The sequence below is a fragment of the Acartia tonsa genome, chromosome 10, assembly GCF_053477335.1.
Source record: "Acartia tonsa isolate MP-2025a chromosome 10, ASM5347733v1, whole genome shotgun sequence".
NCBI classification, from domain to species: domain Eukaryota; kingdom Metazoa; phylum Arthropoda; class Copepoda; order Calanoida; family Acartiidae; genus Acartia; species Acartia tonsa.
Genome location: NC_137269.1, coordinates 864,125 through 878,196, shown reverse-complemented (window position 1 = coordinate 878,196; position 14,072 = coordinate 864,125). Strand labels below are relative to the sequence as shown.

The 14,072-nt window shown below is 34.0% G+C and overlaps 1 protein-coding gene across 1 annotated transcript in view; it reads right to left on the bottom strand.

Moving 5' to 3' along the window:
* Nucleotides 1-220: 220 nt before the first annotated feature.
* Nucleotides 221-14,072, bottom strand: part of dgt1 (KAT8 regulatory NSL complex subunit dim gamma-tubulin 1) — a 20,302-nt gene continuing 6,450 nt past the window's right edge. The window contains exons 9-13 of the mRNA XM_080174303.1: nucleotides 11,653-11,760; nucleotides 4,701-4,777; nucleotides 4,310-4,388; nucleotides 2,568-2,755; nucleotides 221-1,341 (exon numbers count right to left, since the gene is read on the bottom strand). Of these exons, the coding sequence (XP_080030429.1) occupies nucleotides 330-1,341; nucleotides 2,568-2,755; nucleotides 4,310-4,388; nucleotides 4,701-4,777; nucleotides 11,653-11,760 (1,464 nt within the window). The 3' untranslated portion in view covers nucleotides 221-329. The remainder of the gene's footprint in view (nucleotides 1,342-2,567; nucleotides 2,756-4,309; nucleotides 4,389-4,700; nucleotides 4,778-11,652; nucleotides 11,761-14,072) is intronic.

Below are 14,072 nucleotides of genomic sequence, written 5' to 3'. Positions count from 1 at the left end.
TGATTATCAAAATCACCCCTTCTTCGGTCAATTTAGTTTATACAACCATATGAAATTTTTAATTGTTGCCAACTTTTAGGCCAAAGCACAAAAGGACGTGTTTATAAAACTAGCATTTTTTACAATCTAAAGACCCATTCCCTTTAAGGAACTAAGTACGCATAAATTAATAGGTAGCTTTGATAAAAAAAATGATAAAAGCCGGATTGACAAAAAGAAATTTAATTTCATCTTTTATTTCTTTTGAAGAACTAATAACAAATTACAAATATTATTTTAACAAAATGTACAATATTACATAGGTAGAACCTGCAGATTTTATATTTTAATTACAATTTTGTTTCTATTTCTTCTTTCTCTTTTTCATTTTCGGATATTTTTTCTTGGGGATCCGTAAGGTTTTCATCAGTTGGCTTAGAAATAGACAGTGCTTCATTATTATCTGACTTATTATCTAATGTTTCTTTATCATTTTTTTCAGAACCTTTGTCTTCTACCTTTTCTATACTTTTGTCCGTTTCTTTTTGAGTATCAACTATTTCCTTCTTTTGATCATTTATATCAGTTTCTTTTTTGCCTCTACTTTCACTATTATCTGAATTATGGTCATTGATTTCTACATTTTCATGATCAGTTGTATTTTCAACATCCATACAATCACCTTTCTTGCTAAATTCATTAGTATCAGTTGCTTTAATATCTTCATCGAAACACTTTTCTGGATCCTTCACTTTAATATCAGAGATGGATTCTACAGTTTCAGTAGTTTTGATAGCAGGCTTTTCTTTTTCACTCTCGATAATATTTTCATTTAGATAGGATTTGTCCTCCTTAGATGTATCACAAACAGGGTTAGCAGTTGGTTCACTAAATTCTACTTTTTTAGGAGTATCTTGGACAAAATTATCTTTATTATTTGAACTAGTAATGGATTGGTTGATATCTACATCAGCAGCTTTTGCTTCTTTTACATCTTTAGATGCAAGGTCAGCTGATTTATAGTTGGTAATTTCCATGGGTTGATCTTTAATTTCTGTAGATTTTAGGGATTTTTCGGAGATTATGTTACTTAGAGGATTATTTTGACTGTGGTTTAGTGGATTTTCTGATGTAACTTCAAACTCAGAATCTTGTTTTTCAGATTTTATCAAATTTTTATTTGAAGTATAATTTTGACTAGTAAATAATGATAAATCCTCTGTTTTTGGCTCGTTTTCAGTTTTAATTTCAGTCTTTATGTGGTCTTGATCCAATTCATTGGCAGGAATGTCTGTATTGTTGGTGGTAGATAGATTTTCGTCATTGTTTGGAGGACCGTCTTCAATATTGTCGGTCTTCTCGCTGAAAAAAATTGGTGATTATGGAAAGAAAACGAAGTAGCAGGTTTCATCGTATTTTCACGGCAGCTTTTGATAGTTTATTTTAGGTTAAGTTGGGTTATGTGATTGCCCCGAAGTGTTAGGCAACTGGCCCACTAGGGTTACAGCCCCTCGCAGGTGCTAGAAATAGGGGAAATGCTACTGTGAAAATACGACGCAACGCCCCTTAAGAGGCGATGCCACGAAAGTGACCATACCCCAATTATCTTTCCTTAATTTTTTTTTATTCTGAAGTAGTAGTGCTTTTACTTTTTTATTCTGAAGCAGTACCTAGTGCTTTTACTATGATGTAAGCCAGCCAAGGGGAAAGGTAAACGAAAGATAATCCACCCCAAATCATTATAAACAAACATCATATGTCAATTATATAGATTTATTGTAAAAGTTTGAAAGCCAGGGTACAGCAGCATTATTTTCATAAATTTTGGGCCAGTTTAATTTATTGTCCAATGTCCTCCATCTCCTTGAAAAGCGGAGTTTTATGCTTTTAGAAGAAGGTCCAAAATAACCATCTTATATTGATTTTAGCCGTATAAAAGGGAACTATCTACAACGAGAGCAAGTGATTCTAAGCACCTTCCAGAATTGAGTTAAAGTATTTTTTTAGTGAATATACTAGGTTTCTGTTAAATTTTGGTTTATCGGCTAAAAGTTAGGTTTCACCAAGGTTTTATATGAAAATAACTTATGAAATTAAAGCAACTTTTAATTCTATATCATCAAATGTTTTGATGAGTTTAAACTGTTTTTTTAAAGCTTTGACACAAAAGTATATTATTTTTTTTTTAAAATGTATATTTAGAAAAAGGGTTGGTAACTTGTAATATTGTAAACAGTTTAATTAAAGTACTTTTGCAATTTACAGCATTTGCCGTGTCATTTTATTTTGTCCTTTGAACTCAACAAAGCATTTAATGATATAGCATCAAAAAAACTATTTACATTTTAAAGTTTTTTTTTATATAAAACCACGGTAAACCCGAACTTTTTAGTTGATAAACCAAATATTAAACATAAACCTAGTATATTCATTAAAAAAATACTATGGATCAATGCTGGAAGGTGCTTAGAATCACTTGCTCTAGTTCCCTTTATGTGCACTCTTACTGAAAATCAAATTGTACTAAAAGTTGCTTCGCCGCAAAAAAATAAATTTTGTAGGTATAATGTTGAAAAGGTTTTTTTTACCTGAAATCGAAAGATGGCACTTTGGTATGGTAAATACAGGTAGTGTGTGGAAAGAGGGCGGTTACTGGAGTCTCACAAGGTCCGTCAGCCGGTGTGACAACTCCACAGGCACGGTACAGCACCTGACCCTGCTCCTCCAGGATGTGCTTCTGGCAGTACCTGGCCATTGGTACACACGGACCATTGCACTGAAATAAATTGTAGATAATTTATGTTGTTATCAAAAAAATATTATTAGTGTTTCCCCTCAAAATGCCTATCGAGCATTGATCCCCTCCACCCTCTCTTAATAATGAAATAAATTGTAAATTAGGGGGAGGGGGTAACTTGAACACAGTGTAACCTACGTAACAATTATAGCAGAGAAAAAAACTAACAGTCCCTTATTTTTTTTTTACTAGCGGCTACGCCCCTTAAAGACCTCTAGTGGCACGTTAAATGTTTCCTGTTACTTTATTATAAGAATTTATTCTTGGCACTTGGACGGACACTGCCCATTTCTTTCAGTATAGCTTAGAAGTTAGAACTGGTTTCAATCGGACGGAAATAAGTCGGCATCTGGGTGATACTGTAGAAATTTAGATAGCTTGCTAACATGGAACTAGTTTATTTGTCCGTTCGTTAATCCAGAAGGGAAGAAAATGGGGTAATGTGTGTGGAAGGGGGAATTCGTTATTTTAGTCCAATACTATTTTCATGTGAAATGATTCTAACAGGGGTGTATATTCTGCACAAGATTTATTTTTTTTCCACTGCTACAAAATTTTTTTTTTTTTCCCCCTAGATTTTTCTTAAAAAGTAGGGGGGAAAATAGAAAAATATTTAAAGAACTCTATATTTTATTTATTTTATCCCTCCTACCACACATTTTTTTAGTTTTTTTTAACCAAGGAGGGGGGCGAAATGGAAATTTTTTTTTCAGTTTTCTTAATTTTTACATTTTTTTCCCCTCCAACCACTTATTTTTTATTCCCCCCCCCCCCCTGAGCCGGGGATCCCATGCAGAATATACACCCCTGTTCTAAAAACTATTTTTTTATTTCTAGTAACAGCAACTACCGGCTAGAACCTTTTGAAAACGTTTTGGAGCGGCAAAGAGTATTATGTGGAGATAGGTTTCGTGACGAATTTGCCCTGAAAATAGCCAAAAAAATTGCTAAATGGCTGAGCCGCCAGCCGTTACTTTTTCCAACTTTTTGTTCAATTCAGGGAAAATAGACCTATCAGGGATTACTCATGCTAAGTTTCGTAACGAAATTCGGATTCTAAATGCCATTTAATCATTGATTAAGAGATTGTTGCATTACCCCCGCCCCCCCTTATATATACAGCATATACCTATTAGATATTTATTTTATGACACACATAACAAGTAAAAATAATAACAGTGTTATAATACAGGTATTAAATATTCATATACAAACAAAAAAATTGAATATGAATAAAATATTAAGGACAGATCAAATAATAATTATGTACACTACAGTGTCAAAGGACTAAACAATCTCGTATGTAAAGTAGAAGGTTCTTTTTGTGTGAAGCTTAAGATTTCAATAAAAACTGAACTGATTTAATTATAGAGAAGCTTTACATATGTACCAGGATGGTTTTAGTCTATTTACTTTTTTCATTGAGGCCTTGGAGTGGGTATAAGTCATTTTTCTACTCTCTTCTTATTCCTAAATACAGAGCTCATAAGTGCTAGGGGCGCAGCCGCTAGTCAATATTATATACAAACTAACCTTAGTTGTGGTGGTGAGGGTGTGTTGACAAAAGCTGGATTGTTTCGAACTTGTGCCTGATAAAGCCAATCTTTTCTCTCTAAAAATGACATTTTTATATTGATCCCCAAAAAAAACCAGTGTTTTGTTCATTTAGAAACATTAAATCTTAAAAAGCGTAAGAGGGGGGGATTATGGCGTATCTTAACACGACATACCTAAAATTTATTTTGGGATCTACATAAATGATTCCAAATCGCCTAATTCGGCGAGAAATCAAATGCAATTTCTTTGCGGTAATATTTACGACGCTATTAGCTGATATTAAAAGCCCCAATTGAAAGTCGGCACCCTGTGAGTAGAGTTACATAAACTCGTGTCCCCTCCATTCTTTAATACTTTAATGACATACCTATGTTTGGTGGCTAGCAGGGCTTCTCTACCAGATGGGGAGAAATAATGCATCATTGCTTTTAATCTTTCATATTCCTAAATAAATACAGATAAAACTTCCAATATGTATGGCATACCTGTTGAGACATATAAAACACACCTGAGAAACAACATAACAAAAGACTATAAAAAGTCAAGCAATAACAAAGTCAATCAAACAAACAAGGAGGCAGCACAAATAGCTAAGAAATTAAGCAATTACCATTAATGATTGAAAAACGCATTTCTGATCTGTCTAGCAATGAAGCTCTTTTTAATGAAGAAAAGGACCTGTATAATACGGCCTTGAAAACTGCAGGCTACAAGCACAACATACAATACAAACAACAAGCACAACACACAACCAACACAGCGAGAAAAAAACGCAAAAGAAAAGTTAATTGGTTCACCATTCCCTACAACGCTGCAGTTAAAACAAACATAGCCAAAGAGTTTTTAAAACTAGTAGATAAGCACTTTCCTCCAGGCTCAGAACTACACAAGTATTACAATAGAAACACCATCAAGATTTCTTACAGCACAATGCCAAACATGCAGAGTATAATTTCTACTCACAATAAGCGCATCCTTGGCGATTCCAAAATACCTACAATTGAAGGATGTAACTGTAGACAACCCCAAACATGCCCATTGGATGGTAAATGCAAAACTTCGAACATGGTCTATAGAGCCACTGTGACACTAGATTCAGACCAGAGCCAACATCAATATATTGGCCTAACCTCTGCAACTTTCAAGCAAAGATATAGTAGGCACAAAACCTCTTTCGCACGAGACACAGCTTGCACAAAGCTATCTGATTTCATCAAAACACAAAGACAGAAAAACACAAACTATAAAATTGAATGGTCAATTGAAAAACTAGCAAACCCTTACAATCAAAACTCCAAAAAATGCAATCTTTGCCTGACAGAAAGCTTCGAAATAATGAAAGCTTTCAAATCTGACATACAAACTTTAAACACCAGAAATGAAATCTTCAGCAAGTGTACACACAGAGAAAAGTTCCTTCTTTCAAAGTGCATGACGTGAAACATATTCAAAGCAGAATTTTTTATATAATATGTATTAATTTGTAAAACTGCAAATGATAAATATGACCTAATTTTGTCTATTTAAAGATTCCCTTTAAACACCTCCCCCTTTTTATACAAAGATGCTAATCCCCCCCCCTAGATATACCACACTTTTCTGGGATCTTGCCAGATCAAGTATCAACTGTGGGGAATACCAAAGGATGACTCCATGCAAAATTTGAGCCGGATCCGGCCAAAACCGGCCGGGATTTTTATAAAAAAACCGGTTTTTTCCGGTTTGTAGGGGGTATCTGTAAATCAAGCCCCCTCCTGGGTACGCCCCAATGATGATTTTTGCTTTAAGGTCTGATCTGAATTCCTCAACACTGGATATGACCCCTAGAGTTGAAAAAATGGTTAAAATCCGGTCTTTTGACCGGTTTCTGGCCATTTTCGGCCCAAAAAAAAATTTAAAAAATAAAAATTTCATCTTAAATTAAAAAAAAAATGCTTTAAATTACATTTTTCATTAATAATTTTTCAAAAACCAAAAACCTTAGGTAATGAAGATAATTTTAGCAACTTAAAATGTGAAAAAAGGTTGAAAATTGACAAACTTGTGTCAATTTGAAAAATGTTGGTAAATCTTAAAAATTTGACGGATTTATACATGTACATTAGAATTTAGGTTGACTATGGTCTTTAAGACACGCCATATCCAATAAAATTGCAATGAGAAGGTCTAAATGTTTTTCTGAACCAAAATTCTACATACCCTGGCGGTTCCAGCGATATATCATTAAAGCCGTACGGCTGGCCAGAAAGCTTTTAACAGGTGGCCGACTAAAAGCCAGATTTGATAGTTATCAACTGTAAAAAGTAGCGATTTTCGGTTTTTTTGACCAAAACTCATGCAGGGAGTTGTTTTTTGGGATTGACACACAAAAGCAAGTTTGTACAACTTTTTGGGGCAGACTTTTTTTTACATACGCATTATCTGCCACGGGTGAACCGTTTGGCCGATATGCGCCGCCAAAGGCACGATTTTTGACGATTTTTCAAAAAATCTTGGTTTTTTGCCCCTTTAGGGGATGACGGAGCCGATTTAGCGACTTAGGACACTTGTTCATTAATGTTCAACTTTTTGAGGCGGACATTTCTTTACTTATGTATCATTCACCTCTGGCGGACCGTTTGACCGTTATTCGTCGCCGAAATCGCAATTTTTGGCGATTTTGCCGTTCACGAGGTTGTAACGACCATTTTTGAGGGGAAGTAGTCATCCAATCAAGATAGCTCTGAAATACTTTTTATTTGCAAATTAAATTTGCTACATTTCTTGTGAAGTAAATTTTTTTGTGCGTCCAACCGTTTTTGTTCCAGTTGAAATTTTAAAAAAAGGAAAACAATTACTAATCACACCAACCCCACGAAATGTATTTCCCCCCGACAAGAAACAAGTTTGGGTGAAATATTTTTTTAAGACGCAGGCTCCAAATTATCTTACTATTGATTATAACACTATAATTATGAATTATATTATCTTACCATATTTATGCATAATAATTATGATTATCTTATTATTATTATTCAGTTATAGTATTATAAGTATTAATTATCATATAATATAACCTATTACAAATCAATCAATAAATTATATTACATAACCTATTTTAAATCTATCAATAATAACTCATATTAATTATCATTATCTTTTTATTACTTATTATTTATGATTTTATCATTATTAATCATATAAAATATCCTATTACTAATTGATCAATACTTATTCATATTGTTATAATTTTTTTTTATAATGTAGTAACTATCACCAATTCTAAATTACTTTATTTGATTATCAATTGAACTTCCTAACCTAATACATATATTATAGTAATTTTTATTACTTTTTATTTTATAAATAATTGCTAGAGATGAATAATAAGTATTCAGATTTACAAAGTAATAATCATTAGAGATTAATCAGATAATTAAAAGATAAATTAAGAATTACCAAGTAGTAAATATCAGTGATTAAAATGTGCAATTAATTATCAAAATTATGATGTACTAACAATTAGTGTTTAATTAGTTTTAAAATTACAAGAAAAAAATAATTATAATTAAAAAGTACTAATTTTTAAATTTCAACTGGAACAAAAACGGTTGGACGCACAAAAAAATTTAATTTGCAAATGAAAAGTATTTCAGAGTTATATTGATTGGATGACTCCTTCCCCTCAAAAATGGTCGTTAAAACCTCGTGAATGGCAAAATCGCCGAAAATCGCGATTTTGGCGGCAAATAACGGCCAAACGGTTCACCTGTGGCGGATAATGCGTAAGTAAAGAAATGTCCGCCTCAAAAAGTTGTACAAACTTGCTTTTGTGTGTCAATCCCAAAAAACAACTCCCTGCATGAGTTTTGGCAAAAAAACCGAAAATCGCTACTTTTTACAGTTGATAACTATCAAATCTGGCTTTTAGTCGGCCACCTGTTAAAAGCTTTCTGGCCAGCCGTACGGCCTTAATGATATATCCCCTGGAACCGCCAGGGTATGTAGAATTTTGGTTCAGAAAAACATTTAGACCTTCTCATTGCAATTTTATTGGATATGGCGTGTCTTAAAGACCATAGTCAACCTAAATTCTAATGTACATGTATAAATCCGTCAAATTTTTAAGATTTACCAACATTTTTCAAATTGACACAAGTTTGTCAATTTTCAACCTTTTTTCACATTTTAAGTTGCTAAAATTATCTTCATTACCTAAGGTTTTTGGTTTTTGAAAAATTATTAATGAAAAATGTAATTAAAAGCATTTTTTTTTTAATTTAAGATGAAATTTTTATTTTTTAAATTTTTTTGGGGGGCCGGAAATGGCCGGAAACCGGTCAAAAGACCGGAAATTAACCATTTTTTCAACTCTAGGGGTCATATCCAGTGTTGAGGAATTCAGATCAGACCTTAAAGCAAAAATCATCATTGGGGCGTACCCAGGAGGGGGCTTGATTTACAGATACCCCCTAAAAACCGGAAAAAAACGGTTTTTTATAAAAATCCCGGCCGGTTTTGGCCGGATCCGGCTCAAATTTTGCATGGAGTCATCCTTTAGTATTCCCCACAGTTGATACTTGATCTGGCAAGATCCCAGAAAAGTGTGGTATATCTACCCCCCCCCCCCAACCCCAAGAGGATATAGGCAGTAAAAAAACCCCGCAGGGGGCACAATTTTCTAACACTTCTTTTTCATTTAGTCTTTAAAAAGGATTCAAAATGCATGGACATATATCTTTTTAACTCTTATTTTATACATCTTAATTGGAACTGATGATCTATATATGTATTCCGCCAATAAATAGTTAAAAATTAAATGTGTTTATACATATAATAAATAAATAAATAGTATTACTAGAGCAATCATCCAAAGTAGTATGTTTTATTTTGTCTATAGCGAAGGAGAAAATCTCGCTAACCGCCGCGCAGAACCGATATGGTCTTCCTTTACAGTTAAATATCTTACCTACCATATCTCTATTAGGCTGGTTAGAAATATTGATTAGCCCCGCCTCTTTTTTTATTGTTTATCTTTATAAATATCTTACCATATCTCTATTAGGTGGGTCAGAAATATTGATTTGCCTCGCCTCTTTTCCAATATTATTATAAATATCTTACCATATCTCTATTAGGTTGGTCAGAAATATTGATTAGTCCCGCCTCTATTCCTTGTTTATTATTAAAAATATCTTACCATATCTCTATTAGGCTGGTCAGAAATATTGATTAGCCCCGCCTCTTTTTCTTCTTTATTATTATGAATATCTTACCATATATATATTAGGCTGGTCAGAGAGATTTATGAGCCCCGCCTCTTTTTCTTGTAAATTATTATGAATATCTTACCATATCTCTATTAGGCTGGTCAGAAATATTGATTAGCCCCGCCCCTTTTTTATTGTTTATCTTTATAAATATCTTAAATATCTCTATTAGGTTGGTAAGAAATATTGATTAGCCCCGCCTCTTTTCCTTGTTTATTATTTTAAATATCTTACCATATCTCTATTAGGTGGGTCAGAAATATTGATTAGCCCCGCCTCTTTTCCAATATTATTATAAATATCTTACCATATCTCTATTAGGCTGGTCAGAAATATTGATTAGTCCCGCCTCTATTCCTTGTTTATTATTAAAAATATCTTACCATATCTCTATTAGGCTGGTCAGAAATATTGATTAGCCCCGCCTCTATTCCTTGTTTATTATTAAAAATATCTTACCATATCTCTATTAGGCTGGTCAGAAATATTGATTAGCCCCGCCTCTTTTCCTTGTTTATTATTATAAATATCTTACCATATCTCTATTAGGCTGGTCAGAAATATTGATTAGCCCCGCCTCTTTTTCTTCTTTATTATTATGAATATCTTACCATATCTCTATTAGGCTGGTCAGAAATATTGATTAGCCCCGCCTCTTTTTCTTGTTTTTTATTATGAATATCTTACCATATCTCTATTAGGGTGGTCAGAAATATTGATTAGCCCCGCCCCTTTTTCTTGTTTATTATTATAAATATCTTACCATATCTCTATTAGGTTGGTCAGAAATATTGATTAGCCCCGCCTCTTTTCCTTGTTTATTATTATAAATATCTTACCATATCTCTATTAGGCTGGTCAGAAATATTGATTAGCACCGCCTTTTTTTCTTCTTTATCATTATAAATATCTTACCATATCTCTATTAGGGTGGTCAGAAATATTGATTAGCCCCGCCCCTTTTTCTTGTTTATTATTATAAATATCTTACCATATCTCTATTAGGCTGGTCAGAAATATTGTTTAGCCCCGCCTCTTTTCCTTGTTTATTATTATAAATATATTACCATATCTCTATTAGGTTGGTTAGAAATATTGATTAGCCCCGCCTCTTTTTCTTGTTTATTATTATAAATACAGTGTGTTTTTTTTATGAGAACGTTTTTGAAAGCAATTTTACCCCACTTATAGTTATCAGAATTTAATGATTAATGGCTTATTTTCTTTGTTTTTTAAGGCAATTAATAGAACAACAAAAAAATATTTCAGTTTTTATTTAAAAAGTACAGTAAGTAAAATCTAAATTTCAAAACTTAGGTGTCAACATATAAAAATGGTTTTAGCGCATTTTTCTTTAAAAAATGGATTTTCTGTAGTCAACTTAGGGGGGCCAGTACTCCCTCCCTGGTTGAGATATGACCTTCAAACTTTGAAAAGTTCTAGTAAATGTCCCTAATAGTATCTGTATACATTTTTAGCTCTATATCTCAACTTTGAAGTGTTAAGCAGCCATTCTTGCAAAAGGTTGATTATTTGAGCATAAGAAAAATGCGCTAAAACCATTTTTATATGTTGACACCTAAGTTTTGAATTTTAGATTTTACTGTACTTTTTAAATAAAAACTGAAATATTTTTTTGTTGTTCTAATAATTGCCTTAAAAAACGAAGAAAATAAGCCATTAATCATTAAATTCTGATAACTATAAGTGGGGTGAAATTGCTTTCAAAAAAGTTCTCATAAAAAAAAAACACTGTTTCTTACCATATCTCTATTAGGCTGGTCAGAAATATTGATTAGCCCCGCCTCTTTTCCTTGTTTATTTTTATAAATATTTTACCATATCTCTTTTAGGTTGGTCCAAAATATTGATTAGCCCCGCCTCTTTTCCTTGTTTATTATTATAAATATCTTACCATATCTCTATTAGGTTGGTCAGAAATATTGATTAGCCCCGCCTCTTTTTCTTGTTTATTATTATAAATATCTTACCATATCTCTATTAGGCTGGTCAGAAATATTGATTAGCCCCGCCTCTTTTCCTTCTTTATTATTATTATAAATATCTTACCATATCTCTATTAGGGTGGTCAGAAATATTGATTAGCCCCGCCTCTTTTTCTTGCCGTAGTTGCACTAAATATTCTCGTCGAGATTCTTTCATTTTAAACACTAGCCTCTAAATTAAGATCATGTTAATTGGTAAAAAATCAATTTAGGATGTCAAAATCCATAAAACGAAGCTTTAAAATCAGATGGTAAAACAAACGGACATTAGGTAACACTTGTAGATAATTAGAATAGGATAATTATTTCATAAGAAAATTAAAGTTAAAAAAGTTCACGTATGTTTTAAATGGACGTACGGCCTATTTGGTAACGATTATAGAATTGCCACGTTTTTAAATAGTACGTTACTAATACATGAATCATGAGCAAAGCTATAAAAGGGGGATGTGGAAAATAACCATTTGGGCAGGGAGGGGGGGGGGGGGGGTTTACTCAAGAATCCTTAGAGCTAGAAGAGGGAGCTAATTTTGGATATAAGCTTCTATGGGGCCAAAGTTACTTTTAAAATTATCGTCGACCCCCCACCCCCCCCCCTCCCCCAAATTTTTTTTTTTTTTGGGGGGGGGGGGGGGGGGGGTGCGGGTGGATTATACTATAGGGTGTTTCTCATAAACGACTTGAGATAAATGGAGCAAACCTTAGGATACAAGTTTTGTAGGCCTATATTTGATTTTAGAATTATCGTTGACCACCCACCCACCCCCAAACCCCTAATTTGGGGGGGGGGGGGCGGGCGGGTGGATTATACTATAGGGTGTTTCTCATAAACGACTTGAGATAAATGGAGCAAACCTTAGGATACAAGTTTTGTAGGCCTATATTTGATTTTAGAATTATCAGTGACCACCCACCCACCCCCAAACCCCTAATTTTTTTTTTTTTTGGGGGGGGGGCGTGTGGATTATACTATAGGGTGTTTCTCATAAACGACTTGAGATAAATGGAGCAAACCTTAGGATACAAGTTTTGTAGGCCTATATTTGATTTTAGAATTGCTGACCACCCACCCACCCCCAAACCCCTAATTTGGGGGGGGGGGGTGGATTATACTATAGGGTGTTTCTCATAAACGTCTTGAAATAAATGGAGCAAACCTTAGGATACAAGTTTTGTAGGCCTATATTTGATTTTAGAATTATCAGTGACCACCCACCCACCCCCAACCCCTAATTTGGGGGGGGGGGGGGTGGATTATACTATAGGGTGAAAAAAATAACATGGTCTCAAATGATTCCAAATTGCCTAATTCGGCGAGAAATGCAATAAAAAAATTTTTTTTGGTGGCGGCGGAAAACGGCGGCGGACGGCGGGAGCGGCGGTCCCGCCGCCGTTTTTTTTAAAGATACCAATAGTTGGGGTAATTGGTGACCCATCCCAAAAGATTTCATCCAATTATCTCTAAAACTAAGGGAGTAGCACCCAAAATAAAATTGCTGGTATGTCGTGTGACGAGTCACCACATTTCCCCCCCCCCCCCCTTATAATTAGAGATAATTGGATGAAATCTTTTGGGATGGGTCACTAATTACCCCAACTATTGGTATCTTTAAAAAAAAAGGCGGCAGGACCGCCGCTCCCGCCTCCGTTTTCCGCCGCCACAAAAAAAAAATTTTATTGCATTTCTTGCCGAATTAGGCAATTTGAAATTTTTTTTTTTTTTAAAGATACCAATAATTGGGGTAATTAGTGACCCAGCCCAAAAGATTTCATCCAATTATCTCTAAAACTAAGGGAGTAGCACCCAAAATAAAATTGCTGGTATGTCGTGTGACGAGTCACCACATTTCCCCCCCACCCCCTTATCTAATACCTAATATTCTAAGTGTTTTATTTTTGGTGCTACTCCCTTAGTTTTAGAGATAATTGGATGAAATCTTTTGGGCTGGATCACTAATTACCCCAATTATTGGTATCTTTAAAAAAAAAACGGCGGCGGGACCGCCGCTCCAGCCGCCCGCCGACACCAAAAAAAAATTTTTTATTGCATTTCTCGCCGAATTAGGCAATTTGAAGTCATTTGAGACCATGTTTTTTTTTCTTCAAATTTTTTTTTTAAAGATACCAATAGTTGGGGTAATTAGTGACCCAGCCCAAAAGATTTCATCCAATTATCTCTAAAACTAAGGGAGTAGCACCCAAAATAAAATTGCTGGTTTGTCGTGTGACAAGTCACCACATTTCCCCCCCCCCCCTTATCTAATACCTAATATTTTAAGTGTTTTATTTTGGGTGCTACTCCCTTAGTTTTAGAGATAATTGGATGAAATCTTTTGGGCTGGATCACTAATTACCCCAACTATTGGTATTGCTTGCAAGGGGAAAAATTTTTGAAAAAAATAACATGGTCTCAAATGATTCCAAATTGCCTAATTCGGCGAGAAATGCAATAAAAATTTTTTTTTGGTGGCGGCGGAAATTTGA